Source organism: Crocodylus siamensis, chromosome 3 (assembly GCF_052110815.1).
Source record: "Crocodylus siamensis isolate JL-2025a chromosome 3, ASM5211081v1, whole genome shotgun sequence".
In the NCBI taxonomy this organism is placed as follows: domain Eukaryota; kingdom Metazoa; phylum Chordata; order Crocodylia; family Crocodylidae; genus Crocodylus; species Crocodylus siamensis.
In genome coordinates, this window is record NC_143397.1 from 148712701 (window position 1) to 148740428 (window position 27728).

At 41.5% G+C, this 27728-nt stretch overlaps 1 protein-coding gene across 6 annotated transcripts in view; it reads left to right on the forward strand.

Moving 5' to 3' along the window:
• The window catches only part of CARMIL1 (capping protein regulator and myosin 1 linker 1), a 278418-nt gene that overhangs the window by 227547 nt on the left and 23143 nt on the right, over positions 1-27728 (forward strand). For all 6 annotated transcript variants that reach the window (XM_090039499.1, XM_090039502.1, XM_090039500.1 and 3 more), the window contains 3 exons: positions 1759-1908; positions 19853-19919; positions 20249-20445. In XM_090039499.1, coding sequence (XP_089895625.1) covers positions 1759-1908; positions 19853-19919; positions 20249-20445 — 414 coding nt within the window. The remainder of the gene's footprint in view (positions 1-1758; positions 1909-19852; positions 19920-20248; positions 20446-27728) is intronic.

Consider the following 27728-nt stretch of genomic DNA (forward strand, 5'->3'; position numbering starts at 1 on the left):
ATAGTTATTTATCTAGTTTGCCCATGTAATGCCCATCACCATCTGAATCTGAATGCCACTGCTTTCTGTGCAAATTAGTTTGGCATGGTAAAGCCTCTTGAGGGAGAGTTCCATCAACACATTTTTCAATTTGAGAGTGGTAAAGATGCAACTGATGTACAGGTGGTTGAAATCCTATAAGAAGGTTTATTCAAAAACTGCTGAGGATTTACTACTGAGTCTTCTGAGATTGCAAAGGACTAGTCTAAAAATGGTTTTCAAATTTTCAAGTGAACACTTTATGAACAAACATATTCAAATGGCCCTAATGGTATTGAGCTCAGTAACATACCTCCCATCCTAAGAATACGTAGAGTTTTTGGTATGCTGTTGCATTTCATTTTGCACTTGATCTAGGGCTCTGGTTATTACAGCCAGCAGACATACAACATGGCACAATTTTTTTACCACGTATCTACTAGCATTTGGGGCTTTCTTGTCTCCCAGTGCTCCTGTTGCATCCGTCTCACAGGCCAGTCAGTATCACATGGTGCCAAATAAAACTGCAATCAGGGACTCAATAACAAATTCTTGGAACCAGCAACTATTCATCTCACTGAAGGAGAGGGTCCAGAAACAGGGTAGGAGCATGAGAGACAGTTGATTGCTTTCCAAATTGCTGCCCCAAGCAGGACTGCCTCCATGACCCCACAATGATTTTATGTTTGCTTCCAAATCTTTGAGGATGTAAAGCATCTTGGTAGATTTCCAGTAGAAAAATCCATTTTAGTGATTGTTTGCCTTGACAATGTACTCAGATCCTTCAGTCATCCAATTCTTAATCTGTTAAATAGGTACTTTGTTGATATTGTATCATACTAATTGGTAATCAGTGTCAGGCAGTACTAAGTCAAACCCTTCACTGAAGTCTATGTATGTTATATTTGCACAATTACTTTCATAAGCCTCATGTGTAATCTCATCAAACAAATACGATTTCATTGTTTGACAAGACCAATTTTGCATAAAAAATTGTGGATTGCCATTAATTGTATTCCAGTCCTTTTATTCTTTATGAATTGATTTTTTTATATCAGCTTTTTCACTGTTTTGCTTGGACTGTTACTTGGCTAACTGGCCATTAACATATCTAAGTCACACTGCTTGCCTTCCTTGACTGTTAGTTCAGTGTCAATACTTTGCCAGTTTTCTGGAATTTCCCAAGAGTTATTAAAAATTCACATCAGTGGACAGCATCCTCTGTAAGCCAACTCTTTTTTGGACTCTTTTTTATTACTTATCTGGGCAGTTTTTAAAATGCTTATCTGCAGTAGATGATATATAATGGGCTTCTTAGTGACTTATCCTAAAGTAGATGATATAGAACAGGCTTCTCAGTAACTAAAGGGTTAGAAATGGTACCCGTTTTGTCTCTGGATGTCTATAAAATGATTTACACTGTATTTTTATTTCTAATTGCCCTCTTCAGTTCCTTGCTGAAGTCAAGTGGCCACTTAACAAAAAATGTCTTTTTCTTTAGTTTTGGAATCATGGATTTTTGGCCATTTAATAAACACACTTTACTTCTGTGTGCTCACCATCTGGTGTTCGTGGCAGGAAGAGAAGGTCATTCTGTAGAAGACTGAAGGGATTTTAGCATAGTTTATCTTCCCTACTGCTCACCTATAAAGGGTGATTTGTAATAATCGCAATGCACAACTTCTCTCTCCCTTACCCTTTTTCTAATTACTAGTTTCATCCCTGTATTCCTTTCCCTAGGCTGACCATTTGACAAGACGTGGGAAGCCACTTCCACATCAGGAATCACTAGAGATTGAATTAGCTGAAGAGAAACCAACTAAACGCTCCATCATCACAGTTGAGGATCTGACTGAAATAGAACGTTTGGAGGATCTAGACACTTGTATGGTAAGACACGTTTTTTCTTAGAAAAGAATTAAAAATCACAGGTCCTTTTCAAAATTTCAGTGGGCATTTTCCATTACATCAGGTGATGTACAATTAGGAATTTGGTTCATTAGAAATAAATAGTTGTAGTATATGAAAATTTTGGCCAAGTTTGGTATTGCAAGCAAATGGAAGGAAAATCCCCCACTTTCCTTGACTGGTTATCCCCTTTTTTGCTACCTATTCAAGAGAACTTCTCTTATACACATTTCCACAATGCTTTTATAATAACAGGTACTCTTTTGCTGAGCTACTGGCATATGGAGCTGTGATTGTAGCAATAAGTCAGATCATGCTGTTTTCTACCTCTGTCATCATTCCACATGCCATTGATCCATCAGGCTAGATGACGCTCTTTTTATAACTTAGAAGTTACATTGGTGACCATAGAGTGCAGCTGATTTGTATAGTGGTAAAGTCTTAAACTCTTGCATTTGGGGTCTGAAGAGTGTGGAATTAAACTATTGGTAAGAAAGGGTAATCTATTTTAGTGGTTTTGAAAAATCCCACCTGGCATTTTTACTGGATCTTCAATAAATACTAGACTAAACTGCTGGTGCCCAACTTTTTTGATCCATGGGCCAGATGAGCTATGCCAGGTCCTTTCACAGGCCAGATCCACTTGATGGGCTCTATCAGGCATATGGTGCTGGCTCAGCTGGGGCCTGATACAGCCACACAGTAATGGCCTGGCTGGGGCCCAATCCTGAGTGGCTGCATCAAGCCCCAGCCGGGCTATTGCTGTACAGCTGGATCTGACTGGCTCAGTCCTTCTCATGAGAGCAGGGCCTGATCTCCCTGCACAATCCAGTTGCATGGGGCTTGGAAATTCAGTGGTGGGGGAGTGGTGGAATGTTAATTGCCACTGTTCCCCCACTACCAAATTTCCAGAGCCGTGGGAAACCCATGGGCTGGGGGTTGAGCATCTCTGAGCTAAATTAGAGCTCTTCTTTTCCAATTCTTTATGAACATTTTACACCCTAATCTCTGGAAGAACTCCACTACAGAGGGAACACCAGTTGGAAGTGAAGTAGTTATTGGAAGCTTTCCCTTCAAGCCTCCCAACTGACTAGGGTTTGCTTCAGTAGTGTCTCAGCATCAAAAAATCCAGTTTTCCTCCCTTTGGGACATAAGATATTCCAAGAATGATCAAAGACTCATTACCAGTGCTGTCAAGTTTCAGAAGGTTTCTGCAACTGCAGTCAGTAGTCAGGCTGTCTTCAGTGATTTCTTTCAGCAGGTGGTGCTCTGAAGAAGAGTCATCACAAAAAAATGATGCAGCTTATCACAACCTAGGTTGTGCCTGTAGATCAATTTAAACAGACCACGTCCGTGTATAGAAGTATGACAGTCAAAATTTCTTTTCTTATAATCACGTTTTCAGTACAAAAATGCACTCAGGTTTTTTAAAGGAAAGGTCTTTTTCACCTCATATTCATACAAAAGGGACCATACTATTGGAAGTTATTTTGCTTTTCCTCATCAACTCATGATGATATAAACTGTGTTTAAGCTATGTAGAAACCGCGCAGTATATATTTCCTGTACCTTTTCTAGAACAGCACTTTTGAAGGACATGTAGTACCAGTATCTCCTTTCCTTCTCATGTATGCACAACTTAATCAGAGAAATGAACCTGTTTCTGGCTTTCACTCTTGTTGGCATTTGCTTTCTAGAAGGAATTAAATTATTGGGAATGAAACAGATAGGTACATTGCATAGAAGAGCTCATGGTGCTCAAAACTCCTTTTTCTTTAAAAAAAAAAAAAATAGTTTATCCATTTTAACCATGCATTCAGGAAATAAAATATGTACTTTACTAGTTGATTTTGCAGACCAAACGCCCTTAGATGCTGTTTGCAGTTGTACAATAAGGGGCCCTGTGGGGACAACCATAGTAATATAGCCATGCCAACTTGTCACAGTTCTGGGGGTCTCTCTCATTCTTGGGGTGAACTGTTTGTGATATGTTCATTCATATACAAATAGTGCTGGGGAGTGTATGGATCAGGCAATGTGTCCACCAGTAGAGGTGCAGAAAACAGAGCTGTCTTCTGATTCTAAACTTTCTGCATCAGGTTACAGACCTGAAGGACATGCTAGATTTGTCCCTTTAAAATCACTTAAAATAGACATTTGAGTGTTATTTTAAACTCAAAAAAGTTAGGAAAATAAGGAAGTAGAAAGCTTTTAACACCATACAATAACAATGCAACAGAAGTTAATAAAAGTCAATTCTCAGCCAACATCTAAGTGTTCGGCACATTAGGATTTGCTAGTCTTTTAAATGAGTTCTCAAGAGCACAGAGAATGACTGAATGGTCCATCATAGAATGTGATAGCTCGAATATTATTGACCTGGGAGCTTCTGATCTCCCTGAGCTGCAATAGAGTAAATTGATACAACCCTAATCTACAACTATTCTAGTTGTCTAAATTTAATTACAGTTGTATTTATCTAATGACTTATTCTAATCAAAGGTGTATGCAAGTAAGATTTAACATGACAGGTTGGTTGTTTTTATGTATAAAGCCACTTGTTCCCAGATTAAAGCAGTAAGCACAGGATGCTTTTGAAAGTTTTAACTCCTTCCTAAATACGAAATGAATTTAATAAAATGAATTTTTTAATTTTCTGAAGGTGGGTGTGACAAGAATGACACATTTTAAGCAATATATGTATGTTAACACAGGCTTAAAATAGATCACCCAATCTTTCCCTGAGTAGAATTTCAAGTACATCTGCATATATAATTGTGTTGGCAGATATTGATTGATTAATTTTTCTATTAAAAGGAGACACTTATATCCTTTGCTTATTCTTCATTTTTTTAAACATTACATTAGATTTTCTGCCAAAGTATTTTTAAGGCTGCTTGATTCCCCATTGAAAAGCAATGTAACTCTTTTAAGAGGAACAAAATAGAGTTATACATCCAAATAGGCTATTTAGCTGCTGTTATTGCTTGGTTCCAAATGCTTGCTTGGTTCCAAAGATTATCTTTGCTGAGCTATTGTTTAAAGAACAGAGAAATTTTGAGTGAAATTTATTTCATGCTAGGAAGCAAGCATACATTCATCACCTTGAAACTATCCATTCCAACAATATAATGTTGTTGTCTTCACTATAAATACTGAAAGAAATAAGACAGTTATTTTAAGCATATTTCAACTATAAAGTTGGTTCTAAAACTAAACAAAGGAAAGATAGAAAACATAAATGACTTTAAATTATAGCTTAATGCTTTAGCTTAAGAATGATAGACATCACCAAACAGAAGTTGCAAGGTAAAAAGTAATTCCAACAAAGAAACAAAAGACAAGAAAAGGATAGGAGTTGCTTTCTTTAGGAGATACCAGAGAGTGATTGTGGTGCAGATTTACCCAAAGGGTCAGTCCTTGCCAACCAGTCTGTGGTCCTGAAACCTCTGGAAGGTAAGTCACGCAGACCTCATTGCTTACAGAACAAAATATAAAAGTCATAAAAAACCAAACCCATGCCTGCCTCCTTCCCCTCGCCTCCCCCCCCCCCAGCACACACACAATTACTTTTCTGGCTAGAGGGAAGAGAGTGATAAATGCTTCTGGTAATTTGGGAATATGGTCTGTTGTTATGGTGACCAGAACCAAATGAAGGGGGAAAAAAATCACAAATTTTTCTTGTTTACTTACAGTGACTCTCCACTTTACTCATACTTTCATTTCCTGCAGCCTGCCTTACTGCTTCCCCTTCACCTGTGTAAACCTCTGTAGGAAAATAGTCTAATCCTAGTTTGTGATGTCTTTGGAGTAGGAAGCGTCTTTGTTTGTGCAGTGTCTGGTACATTGAAGTGCTGCTTCCTACTTATATTCTATATATCCTACTCTAGTAGAAATAGTATTAGTATAATTGCCTATATACTTCAGCAGTGATAAGACTGGGGATCTTTCACATCTACAGTACTTTGCATCAGGTCCTCATTTGTTTCTGTTATTCCCTACTATTTCAAATGTTTGATTTTTGGATAGCAAGTAATCTCTTTAAAAAAAAAAAAAAAAAGGTATGGCTTCTGGTGAGGATTGTATTCTGAGTGTACTATGTCTGGTTCTACCCTAGGTGTTGCAAAGTTAGTTCTTTGCATTGGGTTGTAGTTCTCTTGCTTGAATTTTGCAGCTTCTCTGTGTTGGCCTGTTTATCCAGATTAAAAAGGGATTCACATGTAAATTTGTGTACTGCTATAACAACTTCGGCTTTCATTACCGTTGTGAGTGCCTGTCTTTAGAGTTAACTTCTAGACTGACTCTAACTCACATACACTTGAATCATTTTTGCTGCTTCCCCTAGCTCTTTTTAAAGGAGTCGCACTGGAAGGTGGCACAATGGTGGATGTACATCATATGCATACAGTATATAAGAGCATTCCTGGCCAATAAGTAGACCCAGTCACAAGGGAATGAGCAAACCTGACCAATATAAACAACAGCAGCAGGCTGATAATATTATTGAATCCCACAGAACTAGGACAGATTCTGCAGAAATATTTGAGAGTTATGATTTGCTCTCTAAGAATCTCTGCTTGCATAAGCTTTCTCTAGACAGAGTGTTATCCATGAGAAATTACAGACTAGGAGCCCTTGCGTGAAAATTGACAGTTTTGCAGAATCTTGCAGATGTCCCATTGTTTATCAAATGCCATGGTTATGCTTATCTTAATGTTATAGATTAATTCTTCCAACTTTTCTTTTTTTGGAGGATGCCATCATAAAATTTTGCACTTCAGGTTCACCAGCAGCTTCAAGACCATGGTTATCCTGACTTTTTCATACTTAAGCTCAGATTCTCAGAAGTCACTGGTGATTTTAGGTTGCTAATTGAGACACAAGACACCATGACAAGGTCTGATTTTCAGAAAGTGCTGAACAAGCTCTGAAAATCAGACCCAGACAGGTCTGGGTGTCAAAGATCCTGCCCATTAGACCTCTGTCATCCAGCCTGTGGTATCGTCTGTGAGTCCCAGGCTGGCTCTGCACACCACATGTTGCATGCAATGGCCCGTCCTCATGCATCGTACGTAGCACACTGTGAATGAGATGGACGGGATTTGTCTGTTACATGCTGTGCATTTTGTGGATGCAACTGGAACACAATACATGCAGCACGTGGAGTTGGTCAGGGCACCCACTACATGCGCCAGTCATGCCTGTCTGACCCCACACACTGGATCCAGTGCATGAGGTTAGTTTGTGGACCAGCCCAGGAGCCTTGATGAGTTTGACACCCCTAATTTCTGGTATTTCAAGTCCCCAAATCTGTAGTGCTTTTTGAAAATCTTGTCCTCCATTTCTTTGGCATGGAAGGAAGAAATGTTCTGAAATCCTGGTGACTGACCATTCTGGAACACAAGGTATTTTCTTATCTCAGCTTTCTGTGTCAGATATCATCACTGCTTCTCTTGATCTGCTTATTATTCGCACAGCGTGAAATAAATGAAGAATGCAAGAAATTGTTTTCAGTAATAATCTGAGCCTGATGGGGGAAAAATAGGTGCAGTTTTCTGTACAGAACATGCGTCACACAGTGCAAGTATTGAATACCTTTTACACTGAGACACTTTTGTTATGATATTTGCCAGTGATCCTTCACCGATCCTTTCTTTTTCCCAAATAAGCTTAGGTTTGTATTGCAAAGATGTGTTGCTCTGTGCTTCCTGGTAGTCCTGGCTTCTTAATGTTGACTTTGTCACTTGTTTCAAATATCTTGGAAGCAGTCAGTTGGCAGGAAGAGTCCAGTAATCACTCATGACTGGTCCTGAATTTTTTTATTTAACTGCCTTGCAGTGTGTTTTGAAGGGAAGGTGTTTACACTTAACAAGTTAAAGCTTCTTGGTCCATCTAATGCGTAGTAAGCTGACCCTTATCAAACTGTTGAGAATTGTCTGTATTGATCAGAACATGGGCATCTTCACGGTCTTTTACCTTCTGTAGCATCTCACTTGATTAGCTTGGCCCAAGTTATATGTCTGTGTCGTTCAGGGTAATCTAATTGACCTCCGAATTCCAAAGCCCCTTCTCAAAATAAAACATGCACAATTCCACCGCATGCCTACTAGTTCACGGTTCAGTCACTTCAGTTTCAGCATTAAATCATGCCTTGCCAGCAAGGAGGGCAGGATGTTTGATTCTTTTTACCATAGGCAGGATGTTTGATTCTTTTTACTGTACTAGATCTATATTTTATTAGGAACAGAAAATAGTAGCGTACAAGATGAGGAACAGAGAGAGAGTCTGTGCTGGAGCAGGCAGTTGCAGGGATTGAATTAAGCTGTTTTTCTGTTAAGTACAGCTAAATTATAAGAATTGTCATTTGAAATGAGGAGGTCAGATACATGTAGGGCATAGGACTGGAAGGGGATTTGAGTCAATAAATCCGATTCCCTGCTCTCATAGGCAACTCTGTCCTATAATCCCTTTCATCAACTTATCAAGCTTCATTTGAAAAACAGGTTTCTTGGTTCAAGATATTAGAAGAAAAACAGAAGCAGTGAATACAAACAGCGTTTTTTTTCTACCCTTTCAGGTTAAGCAGGTACTTCTTCCACACATAATGGAAATGGTAGGAGTATTTTTTCAGAATGATACTGCACCATTTAACTAAATGTGGCAGAACCTAGATCAATTTTTATTGTGCACTGGAAAGGAAAGGAAAAATCAAACCAAAATATTGAACTGAAACAAAACAAATAAATGCTGGAAAATATGTACAGCAGGAATAAAGCAGGAGGTGTTTGGGAAGAACAGGGGAGTTTAAACTTGAGTTGTTAAGAGTGTCACTAAAAAGAATTACAAAATAAGGAGGCAAAGAAATCAAAAATAAAAATTTGCAATGGTGTTGTTCAAACCTGAACATAAAGGCTGCTGATAACAGACATGAAGAATGAAAATGGGGGCTTTACTGGAAGCAGCAGTGCATTAGCTCAATTTGTCTCTGCAGTGTCTGTATACATCAGGTTCTTCAGCAGGGCTTTTTGGCACATTTATCTAAAGCTGATTCAATCAGCTATTATATAAAAGCACCAAAAAAGCCCCACTAAAGCACCCAATCTATATAGACATTGGGTGACCTGGGTCCAAGTAATACAATGTCTCTTCTAGGCATGTTCTAGGCTTAGCACAGGGACACACAGCGCTTTACTTTAAATTCAATAGGGGTGGGGGGTTATGTCTGTAAGCAGCCAAAGTAACTTCATCTCTTGAAGTTTAGTTGTAAGCCAGGTCCAACAGTGCAGCCTTTTAACTATTCTAGGAGAAGCTTGCATCCAAAGCTGTAATAATTTTGAGTCCTTGCAGTCTGTTACATCTTTTAGTTCATTACTTAATTTTTTTCTTACAGATATTGAGTTCTTTCCTATGAGACAGAAAAAAATCCACTGCATGTCATGTCTTTCAGTTTTCCTAGGCCAATATATTTGTCTCAGGAATATCAGTCTGCCCACTGATAAAATATTAAAATTATATTTCACACCATGTAATATTATTTTAGAGACAGTCTTACAATTTGATTCCTCTCTCCTGGGTTTTTTGGTCTGCCCTACCTGTTGGCTACATAGTTAAAATCTCTTTGTTAAGAGATGAATCACTTCTGTTTCTAGGACCAGGAGAAGGCCTATTCACGTATATTTCACTGAAGTTCTCAAGATAGAGGGGTACTTGAGTTGTACAGGAATATGTACCCCTTTAATAGGGTAACATCTTTATATAGAAGGTAAGTATCTTTTCCTGTTACTAGATTTAGATTCCAAACTAGTTTTTTCCCCAGTATACATTGTAAAGTTACTAAGGATGTCTCAGAAGTAGCCCAGAGGTTTAAAGATTATCCCTGTGTACTGGAAAGATAACCGTGATAGACTCCAGGGGATAGCATGTTTTGTGCCTTTGAGAGAGCACAGTGACTCAGATGATAAACATGAGTTTTCAAGGGTATTGCCTCAAATCATAAAGTTCAGAGCAGACAGACCATTAATCCACTCACCACCCTGAGTAATCAAGGTCTGCTTGGCAGGTGTGAGCCTCTCCTCAGTGCTTCACATCTGAAATGTCATAGCTTTCAGAAAATAAAATTGATGTGTAGTCACAGCCCCAAAAGATGCACTGGGGAGAGGAGTGGTGGGTGACTGATTTATATCTTGGTAACTTTCAACCCTTTCACTAACTGTGTAGTTCAGAGCATAGAGAGGAGAACTGAATCTCACTCCAGCAAAACTCTAGTGCTTCCAACTCAGCAGGCATTTATTTATCCAGGTAAATCCCTAGAATCACTAGATATCAAACCTTTGCATTCAAGAGAATGAGGAAAATGGTTTTAACAACTGTGCCCACTACAGTTCCTAATAAACATTCAGTATCTATGCTCAGCAATGCCCAAATTGCCTTAGATAGCTAAATAAGTCCACATGTAGCATACTCTAAAAGCCCCTTTTAAATCCTGAACTTAAATAACTTTACCTTATGTAGACAATTACTGAAGTAATATTAACCGATACTTCAAAGCAGGGGTTTTCAACTAGGGCTATGCGAAGCTTCGGTCCCTGATTCGATTCGGCCCAGTTCGGTGGCTGAACCTCTGAATCTGAATCAAATTAGAGGACCCTTTAATGTCTCCAAATCGAATTGGAACTCTTTGAATCAATTCAGCGAAATTCGGAAAGATTCAGCTGTTCAGACATAGACACAGCTTTAAAAACTTTTTTTTTTACATACCTCTAGATAGCAGGTGACTCGTGAATGCAGAGATGCTGGTTCACATGGAGTGTCCCACATAAACGCAGGGTGCTCCCCAGCACACTTGGCTGCAGCCCCTTAAGTACTTCTGATCCACTCCTGGGTCTGCTGGAGAGCACTCAGGGGGCTTCCCCATGCCCCCAAAGCTCGGCAACTGGTGCCTCCTGGGTTTGGGGGGGCACCGAGGGTCCCCCCATGGCTGATTGTTGAGCCGGGGAGTTGGGCGTGGCAGAGGGGGGGCCCACACGCTCCCCAATGGACCCAGAAGTGGACTAGAAATACTTCTGGTCCACTTCTGGGTTCGCTGCTGAGCACACAGGGGTCCCCCCTGCACTCCTGTGAGATGCTCCATGTGCCCCAGCATCGCAGTGTTCATGAGCCACGCCTGGTACCTATTTCCGAATTGCTGATTCTCTGAATCAACATCCAATCTTCAGATTCGGATTTGGACAGTGATCTGAAACAACAAATCAAATCCCTGTCCCCGATTCAGGCTGAATCCAAATCAAATAAGGCCCATTTCGCACACCCCTATTTTCAACCTATTTTAAGGTGAGTACTCCTCCTGGTGGGTACCCCCTTCCAGATGTGGAGCAAGGGAGGTTCCACAGTCACCGATTGGGGTGAGGGGATCCCCTGGCCACCAAATGTGAAGTGCAGTCAGTGCTTCCAAAGTCCCCCTGCTTCTCTGCACCACCACCGCTTATCCCTTGCGGCCTTCCCAAGTACCCCCAGGGGTACACATACCCCCAATTGACAACCCCTGTTTTAAAGGGCAGCTGTTGTACAAGAGGTTTTCAATGTGGACTGTATATCAGATCTTTGAATAACTCCAAATCAGAATTTGGGATGTTCACTTGTGAATCATTTGAAACGTGCATAAGATTGGTAATATACTCTAAACCAGATGCTGGTAGTTCTGCTCCTACAGTTCCTTGTGATACCGTTCCTCTGCATCAAGAACCTTTAGATTATAAATAGTTTTTAGCAACTATTAAATTAATCATGTATAGTCTTTTACCTCCTTATAACAAAAGCTCTGACTTTTTCCCCTTCATTTATATTTTGTTAGCAGGAATTACATGGCTTAAATTTCAAATATAGAAACACAGTTATTAAAAGATATATATGTTTTATCTTTGGTGAAATGTCAGTGTTTGCATGAGCCATATCTTAGTAGCAAAGTGAAGATTTCCTGGCTAATAAATGGGGAATTTAAACTCAAGAGCAAATCTATTAAGTTTATCTTGTAGCATTGCTAAAACTTGTCATTTGGAGAACAGTTATGTAAAATAATTCTAAAGGTCAGAATAGCTTAGATGAGGCCTAATTAAAAAGCATGAATTCAGAAATGTTTACTGTTTCTCCAGAATAACTTGACTGGGGTTGCGAGAGGAGGGTGAGGAACTTAACAAATACATTCTTTAAATTCTTATACACATTTTTCTCCAAACATAAGACCTATTGTACTCTGTGTATAAAAAACAAGTAAATGAGAAGTAGAATAAAAGCCTTTGAGGTCAAATTCTCAAATGGTCTAAATTGGCATAACTGTTGAACTCGGAGACTTTATGTCAGTATGCACCAGCTAAGGAGCCTTCCCTTGATTTCTAAACAATTCATTAATGCTTTTGCTATCATATCTTACACAAAATAGTTCGAGTTAACTGTTGGGTGTTTCAGATTCTGTTTAACTTTCAAGAATAATGGTACTCCAGGGGTAAATTTCTAAGTGATTCAGGGGAACTGTCAGTGTCAGTGGGAAATGCATAGCTAAATGCCTAAAAGCTGTTATGAGACTGTTATTCATTTAAATAATGTTTGGCAGTTGAAAGTATGAAGTCTTGTTTCTGGAGTGTTTGTAGAAATGAGTCAGATAGGCGGTCACATAAAGATCCACGTGATCAAAGGAAGTATGTTTAACACCTTATCTTGTCATGATATGTATAGATAGCCTTTCTATGGTTTACTAATGTATAACACTCCTTACAATTCTACTTTAGAGAGTCATGCAAGTGTGGAAAATAGTGATTAATTGGCATGGCACTGGCAGTTTGAGAGCCAGGTTTTCCCAGGGCACTGGGAATTAGCCAAGATATTGGTAAAATGTCCTAGTCTTTTTACATCTGTCACCACCAAACCTCTTCTGAAAAGTAGATTTCACTTGTTTATAAAATCCTAGAAAATAAATATTTTCTGTCTGTCAGTTCATTTCTACGTGGCATATCATTTCCCCCATGCTTCTCATTTTATAGAGGTTTTGTAAAACAAAGGGTATATTTATACTAGCCTGCTAGCTGGCTGCAAAATGAGTCTGGGAAGCAGCGATCTCTCAGCTGGATGCTCCACACTGAATTCCAGTGATCTGTGATGGCTACACTGCTATCCTGAGCTAACTAGTTTAAAGCTCAGTTACTTCTACACGAACTGCAGTCACAGCAGTGACTGCTACAGAGATATGCCCAAAGGCAATTTTGACCTGGGTCATAAGATGATATGGTGACCAATGGAGTTCTTTCAGGATAAGAAGTTGGGTATCCATGTATATTTGAGAAGAAAAGCAGGTAAACTGTTGAGAGTTTGGACTTGGAGCAGCTTTATGAACTAGAGGTAACAATCAGTCAGAAGAAAGGAAAGCCTGCAAGAGGGTTCTGCAGAAGAGCATGCGTCTGTGGGGAGGAAGACTAGCATACAAAACCAATGCTGCAGCAGCTGCATAAAGCAAGTTTGCCCAAACAAATAATGGAAGAGGAGAATATATGGATGGACCCAAGGTTGTACACAGAGCGGGCCAAGGAGATTCCTGAATCATGCAGGGAAATAAAGGAAATCAAGTAGAGAAATAATATAATTGCCTTTATGTCCCCCAAAAGGCTAAACCAGGAACTTCACATTACTGAGCATATACTGTTGTTTTTCATAGTGCTGGTCTTCTCTTGATACTTGAAATCAGCACAGCAACTGTTAAAAAGTGGGCTTCCTCATCACCCTATGGATGTCAAATATATTAACTTCCTGTGCTAAAAGAACATGGGACTCTGTGGACTTTATTATAACATATCAGAGCCAGAAAGTGGTGTCAAAAGTAAGCATTGCCTGGACTCTGCCCTCTCTTAAAGAAGAGAAGATAATATGTTATCTGTAGATTCTTTTTAAGACCCAGGAGAACCTAATTTACATCCTTTGAAGGGAATCCATGTTTTTGTGTTCTGTGCCCTGCTGCTCTCCACAGCAAAGCTGGAAGCCTTCATTCAGAAGCCTTGCTCACACCTGGAAAAATCAAGAGGTATAGTTTGCTGCCAGCAAAACTCTGCCAGCAGTAAGAACTGGGCAAACCATTGTGGAGGCAAGAGAGCAAGGTTGCTGCTACTGAGGGAGCTGCATTCACTGAACATTGTATGTCTGAATCTGTGCAGTGTAGAGATAGCTGGAAAGACCGTGTCCCTTGTTAAGTATCCTGTCAAATTATAAAGACCTTGCTAGGCCTCTTAATGTGAAGGTTTTTTACTGCATTCTTGCATGTCACCTCTTCTGCTAAGACTTCTAAGTGTTTTGCTTTAGTTTGCTTTCTTTACTTTGGTGAGTTTTAGTATCCTCTCTCTTCCTGGAAACTGCTGTTGCTTTGTCTTCCCTCCATTCATATTCTTTTTTTCTTTCTTTTTTGCTGCATGGAGACTCTCTGCTGTACAAGTGTAAGTATTTTTTTAGGTCTGCTGTTTCTGGCCTACTTATTTACATTTTTGTGCTTCATTTGCTTCTGTACTGCCTTGCTAGTCTCCTGGGAGATTGTAGTGTTATCCATCTGCAGTTACTGAAAGAAATAGGCAGCAATTTAGAAACAAGATTGCATTTTACAAGAAGAGTCAGCTAGCATAGCAGCTGATGAATTTAAAACACCTCTTAGCTATAAGACCAAAATGAAGCAGTGTTGATGAAAGAGGTGCAAGCACAAATATTACTGCTCGAGAAAATCTGTTTCATTCAAGCCAAGTCCATCTTAGTGAAATGTTGGCTTAACATAAGTAAAAGTTGAGATTTTCCTGTCGTAAAAGTTTCAGGTGGTGAAAGACCTGTTAAGTCATCTTGTTTTGGTTGGCTGTTTTCCTTTTCTCTGTCCTTTTTTTCTTTTGTGAAGGCTGGTCTCTCAGTTTATTCCTACCTAGTTACCTTCAGAAGTGGAAAATTCCTTTGCAGGTGTTCTATCCTGGGTCTTTGGAAAGAGAAAGGGTCATTCAACAATCTTTTGTGGAACTAACACAATCAAATAAAGTAACTTTTGAGGGAGACATATGTGGGAAAGATGGTAACCTAGAACATTTTGGAAATTAATTCTTCTATGACCCCAGCTGACTTCCTGCCCTTTGGGCAGCGGGCTGGACTCGATGATCTCCCGAGGTCCTTTCCAGCCCTGATGTCTATGAAATCTAGTCTGCACACCTCTGATTAAATAGATGGCACAGTCCTCTGCTTAACATATTTAATTTTCAAAAACCCAGAAAGCATCTGAGTATTGAAAATGTGGCTCTAATAACTGTTTGACTCCCAGATCCCAGGGTTCTTCCATGTATATTTGTATAATTATAAAGAAACTGTTAGGTGGATGTTCTCAGGAGATCCCAGAGACTACTATTGGGAAGAAGGAGAGTCAGAAAGCAAGGAATCAAGGGAAGCGGCTACTTAATCTCATTTAAGATCATAGGATGGGACCCAGGAGTTTAGAGTTACATTGGATACAGGGTTGTCTGACCATTTAAAGACCATGAGCTAGTCCATGTTGGAGCATGTACCTGTGGGCCAGGTGTAAATGTAGTAGAATGGAGATATCCCTCATAGGTAGAACAGTCCTTGGTGTTTATCTGTTTTGTTTGTCCATTGATAGCATAACTGGCAAAATGAGGGAAGGGGGAATAGAGTTCAGCTGGTGATCTCCTTCAGAGAACAATCTCTTGAAAACACCATACTCAGGGTGAAGTGGAGGAAAGGAGAATGGAAGAAGGAACAGTGAACACTAACCCACTTCAAGCATTAATCAGCTTCTGCCTTTGTCATTATAGTGTGAATGCGTTCAGCTATTTCAGGATTGAACATGGTTGCACCTTGTCATTCAGATTTAGCTGCGGAAGTGGCAAAGAGGGTATGGGAAGGTGTTCATTTGAAGCACTAAGAATTTCCAGGAAATTTGCAGCACCAGAAAAGCATTGCATGAAATGCACATACAATTGTTCAAGTGCCCAGGCATGTGGAGCACCATAGAGTATAACGTATACTACTAGTGATCTGCAGCCAGGGGGTCTGCACAGAGTGATCCCAGGGTGCTTTGCTGTAGGGGTGCACCGATAGAGATTTTGGGGGCTGATACCGATAGCCGATTTTTGAGGCATATCAGCAGATACTGATCTGATTTCCAATACAGCTGCGTGCAGCTGGTAAGTCAGTTGTGGTAGAAGGGGAGGGGAGTGGGAAGGGGCATGGAGGGGCAGATCAGTGCCCCCTGCAGTGAGGGAGGGGGCAGGGGTAGGTACTACCTAGCAGGGGTTAGGCGGGGCATGGGGTGGAGATGCAGCTCGTCATGGAAGGAGCAGTTGCCACTGCTGCTTGCATCCTGGGAGGGCAAGTGGGGGGTGGGGGGTGGAGCTGGAGCTGGGGCTGCCCTGGGCTCTTTTCGGCAGGGGCTGGGCTTGGGGAAGGGACTACAGAGGTGGCTGCAACCACCCCAGATTTCACCGTAGTCCCATTTCCAGTGCCACTGCTTACCCAGCACAGCCCTGGCTCAATGCCCTGCCTCCACCCATGTGGTGAGAAAAGCCGGGGATGCACTGGGTGCGTGGCGGTGCTGGGAGCAGGACTATGGTGAAATTTGGAGCGTCTGCAGCCCCCTCCATAGCCCCTACCCTGAGCCCAGCTCCTGCAGAAAAGAACCCTGCACAGCTCTGGTTCCAGCCTGCAGCTGCAGCTCGCCCACCCTGCCCTGCACAGATCTGGGGGCACATGCCCTCCCCCCCGCCCCCATGCCCTTCTGGGGTGCAAGCAGCGGCGGGAGCCACCCTGCCCTGCCCCGCCTCAGCTGGGCAGCGCCTGCCTCTCCCCGCTCCCTCACGGGTTGTTGATCTGAGCTTCCACGTCCCATCCCTTTCCTCTCCCCTTCCACCACACCAGACTTGCCAGATGCATGCAGCTCTCCACATGCTGTTGGGCTTGCTTCTCACTGTCTGTGTGCTGTGCTGCAACTGCACACATGCATGAGCATTTATCGGCCAAATTATCAGCCACATTGGGTTAATTTCCGATACAACCAGTTTTCTTTATATCAGTACTGATCCAATATCGGACCAGTGTATTGGTGCACCTCTACTTTGCTGGGATCTCTGAAGGTTCCTGAGGACAGCCTAGTGCAAAAGAAAGCACCAGTTTCGTGGCCACCTGGGGAACCACACCCACCCAGGGACTGCCCTCTCCAGCCTAGCCCACCCCACCCCAGCCCTTTTTACTGGCAGTGCATAGCTGTAACGCATCTGGGTCAGTTTGTGCTGCCAGAGGCTCATCAATTTCACTTCCAGCCTTCAATGCATCCCCGCTGCCCTCACAGTCTGTGATCACAATGGATCCCTGCTGCCCTCACAGCCTGATCCAGTAGTGCTAGCAGATGCAATGCATGGCTTACTTTTGCTTATGCAGCATTAAGGCCTACCACCGCTTCTTCAAAGAGCTTGTTCAGTTCCTACGTGAGCTATGCTGCACCATGTATGACTATGCAGATGCAACCAAGTCCCTGGCCAGTTGGTTTCCAGTTTGTCTACTGGTTCACTGTAGGCAAGTCCACAGTGGAAGAAGCAGTAGAGGATGTGTCTTTGGTGGTGGTAGGAGGCTGCTGGTGACCTTGCAGAGGTTTCACCAGCTAAGCATGCCAGGCTTGTGCATAGAATGGCAAACTATCAGGCTTGCAGTGCTTGTGATGGTGCGCCCATCCCCAGTCCTCCACCTGACTTATGTAGCACCGCACAAACCACATGCACACCTCCTTGACTTGCACTGATATGCAGGGCTCTTATACCCCCTTTCCTTCTTCCTGGCATTGCCTTTACCACTTGTAAAAGCTGAGAGCCACGCTAAAGTCAAATTTAAAGACTGCATTTATTTTATTAGTAACCATTTTAATAGTACTCATCACTCCATGTCCAAGCTTCTGACCTCTGTTTTTTCCATGTATTCAACGTTGGTGGTGTATAAAAAAAATTCTGTAGTTTCAAGTTCAGTTGCACTCTGATTAAACCACTTAGTGCTTTAAAAAGTAACACCCTAGAGCTTCGAGTTTATAGTTACTCAGTTTATGTTAAATTTACTCAGATGTCTGGGGGGAAAAAGGATGAGCTTTCTCCTGTTTGTTTATAAAACTGTTATACCATTTATCAGTGATTATTGGAACTGGAAAAGAGGCAGTGGCTTCAGGTGGTGCTTATCATGATAATGGAAAAACATCTTCATTGTTCAAAGATACAATATTGCACTGCTGTCCAGTTTGGCATCCCGGGTTTTGATTAAGTGGAGGCAGGGAACCCACTTAGTGAAAGTCTACAATAATTTTTTACAGTACAAATGAATACCCATTCATATTAACATATTTTCTGACTTCTGAAGAATGTCCAATGTGCTCTTTCTATATGTAAAAAAATTAGGAAACTGAATAAAATCTTTTTAAAATGGCCCATAGCGCAGATGCAATCAGATGTCACAATAACAAATTCAGGTCTTTCTTGCTTATGCTTATGCATACTAATGAAGAAGCTAGAACTTGATTAACGATTCTGTTAACAATGCATGAGGCAGAATAGGATTCAGTTGCTGACTCATTCTGTTTTGTAGGTGTTATCTTGTAAACAAGAATAAAAAGTAGCCAGCAGTACGTTTTCTGCTGAAATAATAAAAAAAATCAATATAATTTAGTAATTACATTTAAAAGGAATCAAGTGAATCTTTCACCTTCTGTGACTATAAAAAATGTCCATAAAAACTACTGAATTACCAGTGATACAAGTAATAACTGTAGGTTTCGACTTTATAGTAGTCCAGGTGTTACATCTTCTAGTATTGCCTAGTCATAGACCATATATAATGCAAAGGCATTAACAAGCAACTGAATGTCAAAAGCACTGGATGCAAATGAATATTTAATGCCATTAGGAACAAAATTGAACTCAGTGGGCATGTCTACACAAGACACTAAAAGCACAGCAAACTAATTCTGCTGTGCATTAGCAGGTTGTGGCGGAAGCTATACTAATGTGCAGTAGAATTGGTCTACTATTCATTAGTGTTACATAAAAGATGTGCACTGGTGCTACTACACAGTAGTGCCCGTTATGGTACCTATTATAAACGTAATGCGCCATAATTACAGTGCATTAATGCACATGTAGATGTGCCCAATATAGTACAAAGACTAGCAACCTAGACAATCAAAAATTCTTCTGCCTGATCAGGAATAGTAATTGAGTTGTTTTGAAGAATGCTTTTTCTCTTGTATTGTAGAGGAAAACCTCAGAATTGCACCTAACGACATAACCACCTAAACTATTAATTGTTTCCAGTAGTAACTCTTTACTACATGAACTGTGGAAGCGTGGTTATAGCAGAAGTCAGAACTGAGATCTATCCATAGCTTTGTCACTGACTTAATGTGTAATGCTGGACTAGTTACATAACCTCCACATGTTTCAGGTTCCTCAAATGGAAAATTGCGCTAGTGATTGGGTTACTTTGCTTTCGTGGTGGAGGTCAATTTATTAGTCCTGGTAAAGTTCACAGTGATGGTTGTTTTTAAAGCTTGAGATCTGTTGGAAATTTTGGTATGTATTCAAGCAGGATTAGACCTACCTCACCGGTTCATAGTTCAGTGAAACAAGAGTATTTTTCCCTCCATAAGAATTGAGGAAGGGAATCTTCATAAATTCCCTTCCTAAATTCCTCGAGGATTTAGGAAGGGAAAAATCCTTCCTAAAGAAATGAAGAAAATCAGTTCCTCTTGGATTTACATCTCTTTAATACAAAAGAAATATAAATGAGTGTTTAACTGATTCATGGGTTTTAAATGCAAGGATGACTCTCAGTGATTTCTTCTGGTCAAATTAAGTATCTCTGCTTTTATTAATAGATGACTCCTAAATCTAAAAGGAAAAGTATCCACAGCCGCATGCTCCGTCCTGTATCTAGAGCTTTTGGTAAGTGGGGGGGTTTTTCTTGCCTATTTTATGATTTATTAAAATCACTTCCTTATATTTAGGTTTGTAGAAAAGTTTGTTTGATATTTGAAAATGCAGAAGACGCTCTCTGGACTGCAGTTTTGACCCAAGAAACTTGCTTTGTTTTATGAAGTTTCTAATATATCTCCAATGTGTTCGGTAGTAAACATTTATTGGCTATTGTCCAGCTACTCATAAATGAACCGCTTTTAGTGACAGAGATCACTAGACCAAAAGTATTCCATTCCATTGTGCTCCTCTTTAAAATGCCATGTAAAGCCTAATTTAAAGGTTTTGATTTCTCTCAGAAATGGAATTTGACCTAGACAAAGCACTGGAAGAAGTACCTATCCATATAGAAGACCCACCATTTCCTTCCAGCAGGCCAGACAAACGAACTTCTGGATTCATCTCAGAGCTGCCATCTGAGGAAGGGAGAAAACTGGAACACTTCACAAAATTAAGGCCAAAAAGGAACAAAAAACAGCAACCCACCCAAGCATCAGTAAGTGATCATTAGAAGGTTGTTGAGGTTCTAGCTCCATGGTTGCTTTTAACAAAAAAGTTTGAGTCACAATTTTGCTTGAAACCAGAGGTTCAGAAATCCTGAGACAGTCCCCTAAACTCATGAGGGAACTAGAAAATCATGAGATTTTAAAAAAAGAAATCTTTTTATTTGCATTCTATTTTTTTTTTAGTTTTTAAGGTACCTTTATCTTTCTATTTGGAATAAAAGTTTAACGCGTTTTAAAGGAAAATTGATTTTCTCGCATAATCGCTTGAGTCCAGGATCTGGAGCTTTTAAGAAAAATGCAACATTTTGTAATAAAATCAAGGGCTGGAATACACTGAAATCTTCCTCCCCCCTTTCCTCCCCCCTCCCCATCAATCTTGAGTAAACAAGCACAAATTCCTGACTAGCAACTGTCAGTGGAACTACTGTATAGGCACTCAACCCTTATGCTAAAGACACAGTCTGGGGTCAGCAAATCTTCCTTTGCACAGATTCACACTTCAAACTGCATCCTTCCTCAAAACATAAAAGTTCTGCAGTGTCACGGAAAGCTCCCATGAAACCCAGTTAAATACATGGGAGAAGTTTTCATGGTTCCTTTTGCTTAGGAAACTGCACCAGTTCAGCTTTTTCTGACCACCCCTGAACTAAATCCTTGAGGAAGCAGGGATGGAGTGATATGTATTCCTTCTCTGGGATAATTTATCCTTTCCAGTGATGGTTTGGATCTTTGAGCCTGTTCTGCTGATATGCAGCCACCAGAGTGGAAGTGCCAACCCAAAAATATTTCCTGTGCTGGGAAGGGCCATGAATATATATATGTAGCATTTGATGTCACTCAAGAATTCCTCAGTGTTAAAACATTCACCAGCCAGCAGTTTCCTTTCTCTTCTCATTTCTTTCCTTTTTAAAGCTTACTTTCTAATTCATGTGTACTGGTTGAAAGATGCAGGAGTTGGCCCATAAACTGTTGTACAGCACAGGCTTGATTTTTCTGGAAGTTGTTATTTTTTGTCAAATACTAAATTTCTCTCTGTCATCTGGAACTTACTCAGTATAGGCTGTAACATCAAGATAATTGAGGTCATGTTATATTGAAGAGACACCAGCTGTCAAGGTGTAGACTAAGCAAGAAGCAGTGATATCAGGCTGCAAGCAAGTTCCATTATCTTGTAATCCAAGTCTTGTATTTATGCACAACTGGAGGACTATAAGAGAAGAAAAATGTGGGATTTTTTCCCCCACACATTGCTTACTGGCAATGTGAAAAGCAGCATAGATGGTATTTTGTAAACTGAGAGTGTGCAAGTACAATAAAATGTTATTCCTCTTAGCAACATGGTATTTACAGAAACGTAGAACCAGGTTTATATGACAGTTTGCTTTTTTTTCTGCAGAAGTTCAAAGTGAGTGAAAAACAGAAAAACTAAAAGAGCATGGAGAGTGAGCATGCTGTGCATTTGGCAAATAATTTATTCAGTGAGGAATCGTTTCAGTCAATTTCCAAATTTTTGTGAATTCAGGTCAGATTTGGCAAACAGTTTCAGACATATAAAAAGTCTGAAGGAAAAATTTTGAAATGAAATGTGGAAAAACTTAAGCTCAAATTCCTTCTCTGCCTGATTCAGGTTTTCTTTGCCTTGTCTCACTTCCGAGGCGCACACCCAAACCATTGGAATAGAGAGGATATTGTGTTTCTCAGGTACTCCTGTGGAAACTGATCCACATTGTTCAAATTCTTAAATTTACATTGGGGAGAGAGAGAGTTGGAAAACCTTTATAGCCTGATATTTAGCTCACACTTCTGGGAGAAGTTTCCAGTTCCTGCTCCAATGAATATTGAATTAGTTTATGCAAAGTGGATCAGCTTCAAGAGGAAATTTGAGGGAGCCCCACATTAAAACACGTATTACCCAATGAATGGGACACTCCCTGAAGATGCTGGAAACTTAAGAACATAAGAATTGCCATTTACTGGGTCAGACCATAGGTGCGTCTTGCCCAGTATCCCGTCACACGGTGGCAGAGTTGAAAGGGAAAGAATGCACAATTTCACTGAATAACTGAAAAAGATAGAATGTTAATTTTCGGGAGAAAAGGCTTTTATTAAAGTAATTCTTGAGCACTTTAATTAAAGAGGTGTTCAAAACAACCAGCAGCTTTTTAAATATTTCCCTCCCAGTTGTTTTGGCATTCAGATTTTTGTGCAGTCATACTATACTATTTCTCCTGTCTTGCTTATATAGTCCCAAACAAACAAAAAAAACCCGTTTTATTTCTAATGGAAAAAGCCATGATTATTCATTTATTTTATTTCCCTTTCAGGCCAGCGTCTTACTTAGCAAACAATTAAAAACAGTTAACTTTCAGGTGAAGCTAAGACCAGCTACCTGGGTGAAATGTATGTTGAATTTTCATGTAAATTTTGTAGCATTGGAAGAGTAAAGTACAAAACATACAAATCAAACTTTTACAGTAATATGACACAACCATCAGCATGGAACATCATCTGAAACATTATTTACCTTGATTACTTTGATTAGGTCCTGGAGTTTTTACTTCTGTAGTATACTCCAGTTGAAGTATTTTGCAGAATTGCAGCTACAGTGTTTTCAGATGCAGTATATTCTCTTATTCTAGGTTCAGAAAGATTCATTTGCAGTAGATTTACATTGTTTCTTACATTACTTCCCCTCCTCCTTCAGCAAACACTCTTGGCTTTGGTACTTAAATAGTTGTTCTTACACTCTGGAGAGCTCCAGCATCAATGTTAAATGGGATTCTGACTTCTGTTGATGTCAACATCCAGATTTTTTGACTGATGAGGTAAATATTTACATCAAGAGACAATAAATATTGATGTTGACTTAAAACAGATGTCAATATATATATTGTTACAGATCTTCTGATGTTTCCAATTAGACACATTCCTCTCAGAAAAAGAACAGCTTTGGATGCCACAGAAATCATCCCTGTACCCCTTTGCGGCGGAGAAAAGGGGCAGGGAAGATTTTTCTGTTGCAAAATCATTCCATTTAACTGGAGACTAGGGGCGGGCCAGTACTGATGGCCGATTATTAACCAGTCATATCGGCCAATACTGATCCAATTGCTGATATGCCGCCTGGCAGCTTGGAGAGCAGCGTGCAGCTAGTAAGTCTGTTGGGGGGAAGGGGTTTCAGGGAGGGAAGAGGAGGGGGGCAGATCAAGGCCCCGCGGTGAGGGAGGGAGTGGGGCTGGGACTGGGGCAGGTGCTTCACAGCTGGGGCAGGACAGGGTACAGGACGGAGCTGGCAATGGGTGCAGGGGAGTGGCTCCTGCCACTGTGTGCACCCATGGAGGAGTTATGGGGGGCCTGTGGCCTCTAGATCTGTGCAATGGGAGAGGGTGGGCTGTCACTGCAGGCTCAGGGCTGGAGGCTGTGCCTGGCTCTTCCCAGCAGCTACGCTTCAGCTGGGTGGGGCGGGCAGCGGTGGTATTGGGAGGGCGGCTGTGGGGAGGGGTGCTACAGCCACCCTAAAATTTGACATAGCCCCACCGTAGCTCCCACTCCCAGCACCGTCACTGCCTGCCCCACCCAGCCCAAACACAGCTGCTGGGGAGAGGTTGGAGTAGCTCCGTCCCTGAGCATACAGTGGGCAGCCTGCTCTCACCCCACACAGATCTGAGGGGACACATACCCCCCATGCCTTCCCCTGGGAGTGCTCACAGTGGCAGGAGTAGCCCCCCAACATCCCATGGATGATTCACCGGCTCCATCTTGCAATCTGCCCCAGCTGCGCAGCGCCAGCCGCAGCCTCACTCACTCCCCTTACCACAGGACTTTGATCTGCACCCTTCCATGCCCCTCTCTCCCAACAGACTTACCAGTCAAATACTGTGCACATGCATGCAGCATTTATCTGCAAAGTTATCAGCCACATCAGCCAAAAAAAAGTCAATTGCTGATCATGTCAATTTTCCTTTCATCGGTGCTGATGTGATATGGACTGATGTACTGGTGCACTTTTACTGATAACCATGTGGTTTTCCTCCAAGGGCTTATGTTTTCAAATCAGTAATAGAGTGCAACAGCAGACATGACTAATAGCTGTAGTTATCATCTTTGATATTTCACAAGGTGAAGAAGAAGCTTATAACAAGGTTCAGCAACTCGGACCATAAAGCTTCAGGCATATATCAGTATATTAGTTCATATTCATACTGCTATCTTCCTCAGTTTAAATAAGGGATGGTTGTTAACAGTAACTCTTAGCAATAATTATCCTCTTCTACCTGTGAAAGAGATTCTGTCCTGTGCTGCTTAGGTGTAGCACAAAATGGATGTCCAACATAGAAAGGGATCTAATGTAACTTTATTCTACCAGTTCAACTTTATGCATTCTGGGTACGTTCAGGGATGGTTGGAATGTTATCCAGTACAGTTCAGACCATGTAAGAAGGATATCTAAGCTATTACACTCTCACTAGGCTGCCATATGGGTGTTGGCACTGCTGAGAATGTAGCTGCCCTAGGGGGGTTGTACAGTGTCATCTATGGAAGCTTTACAAAGTGTTTCAGTTTGGAGGATTTCTTTTCCCTGGGCATTTAGTTTTTCCAGAATTCCTGGATACTGCCAGAGCTGTATACAGAAGCCAGTGCACATGAGTGTCTTCTATAGTTAGTGTCTCTTATCGTCATGGTGTTATACAAACACTAACTGGTCTTCACAGTACCATTGTGAAGTAGGCAAGTGTAATCAATAAAGTACCTTTAGTCACCCACCTTTGAAAATATAGACCCTCCCCCGAAGAGTAAAGGGGACAGATTTTGAAACATGCACATTTAGATGCATAGTTCTGGCACTTGATTTGGAAATTTGGGCTTCTGCGAATTGAGCAAGGCAATGGCAGCAGTCAGTCATAATTAGAATTACCACACTAGAATTCTGACACCTAATTTTGGGTTCATTCTTCTAGGCTAGGTACAGACAGTCAAAAGCCCAAGGCTGCATTGATTCAATCTTTGCAGGTTAATCTAAACTGCAGAGATTAAATTGAAACAGAAGTGAAGAGACATTTACCTTTGATTCAGGAAATGCAGCCATATGTCCACAGTGGCTCAGGCCAGAAGCCTGGGGGTGCTAGAGCACAGCTCTCTGGCTGTGTGGTCACTTCTTCCTGCTGCCCCCAAGGTCTCTGGGAATTGTAGTCCAGAATTATAGCAGCAGGACTCTGCAGGGTTGCTGATGACTTCCTTTTCCTGTTTCCAAGTGCCTCTGGGATTTGTAGTCTACAGTTGTACTCAGCAATAAGTTTGAGTGGGGAAAGAGGTACTTAACCCCCCTCCCTGGCCCCAGACACCAGGGGTTTGCCTGAGGGGGCAGTCTCCCTCCACCCCCTCAGCACCACCACACACAGACTGGGCTGCATCCCCAGCCGGGCTTGCCCTCCCTCCCCATCCCCAACCCCCTTGTCAGCCAGCCCTCACTGCTCCAGCTAGAGAGCAGAGGGACAGGGCCAGCCCCACTCTCTGGAGCAGACAGCCCAGCCCAACGCAGCCCACTCCAGGGCTGCAAAACTTGCTGGGAGACTCTGATTTAACCTGAACCAGGAAGGGGTGTGGGACAGAAGTTTCATAAACCAGCTTGACCCAGATCAGTTAAGTCTGATACTACATTCAACCAGGTTTATCTTTAAACCAGTTTCAGCCATTTTGAAACTGGTTTATGTGCACGGAGGTTCTGTTCTGTTACAGATTTAAACCAATTTCCAATCATTTAAACCAGTTTATGTGTAACTTCTGTTCCTTACCCTAGGGGCCCCTAGCATATATTCACTTAGGCTAAGAACAGAGATTCAAAAAGACTGAGGCTGAATTAATTTGATCTTTGCAGGTTAGTCTAACCTAGCTAGGCTAAATCAGTTTTATAACCAGACAGACATCCCAGAAATGCAGGCACATGCCTCCAGTGGCTCAGGCTAGAAACCAAGGGGCACTAGAGCAGCCTTCCCTTCGCTTCCACACCTGAGGAGGTATGGCCAGGCCCTGGGAGGATGCTGTGATTAGAGAGGGCCTGCCCCCTCACCGAACAGTCCAGCAGGGAATGTTTATCACCCCTAACTTGGTGTTTATCACCCCTTTAAGAAAACAGAGGGACATTACCAGCTATATGTTGATTCTGCCTTTGTTCCATGTGCCACAGCTCACAGGTAGCCAGCATGTGGTCTGCCAGCTAATGCTGAAAGGTGTCTGTGAGGAACAGGAGAATGCCTGTTTAGCGGGGAGGGGAGGGGGGAGAAGGCAGATGCTTTTTGCCTGCAAGTCTCTGCCAAAGCTGCAGCCAGGGAGCAGAGGGTAGAGGCCAGCCCTTCTGGGGAGCAGAGAGCCCCACCTAGCCCAGAGATCATGCCAGGGTGCTGGGGGAGGTGAATTTAATTTAAACCAGCAAGGGATCTGGGACAGACATTGCATAAACTGGTTTGAGCCAAATCAGTTAAGTCTGATACGACATTCAACCAGTTTTACTTCAAACTGGTTTCGGGCATTCTCAAACTGGTTTATGTGCAATGAACATCTGCTCTGTTACAGATTTAAACAAGTTTATGTGTAATGTCTATCCCTAGCCTTAATAGCAGGTTGGATTCTGTTCCCCAGTCAATAGTTACACCTCATGCTATGCTACATGTGCATGGGAGAGAGCATGATTTTGGGATTGGGGTCAGATTCCAGTTGCACCATTGCTGCTTGCCAGCACAAGGGGAGCCTGGGATCGTGACCAGTAGGAAGCCGGATGCCTGGTGAACCAGTGTGTTCATGGGACTGAGATTGGCAATCAGATGATTGCGAGTCCCAGCCCCAAGTCCTGCCATGCAGCTGGCATCAGGCTACATGGTGGGCATCCTGCAAAATGGTCAGTTTAATGTGTGACAGAGACCAGCCACAAAATTATTACACATTTTGTGGAATAATTTTGTGGCTTATTTCTCTTTTTATAGCACCATTAATTGCCTGAACATGTGGGCAGGTTACTATTTAATGTGTAATTAACTGGCTATTGTGTCTTAAGTGTAACATCTGCCAGGGGCCTAGGATACAGGCTTTCCTCTAAACCAGCTGAACCATAGCTAACAAGATTCTGTTTCTAATTGTCTACTGTAAATGCATGGATCAGGACTTAATGGTTTTCAGTAAGTGCAAACAAAAAACTGTGCCTGTACACTAGACAGCTGCTATTCTTGCATTGTTTAAAGGCATTTGAGTTCAGCCATGTGCCTTACAGCAGCTCTGAAAA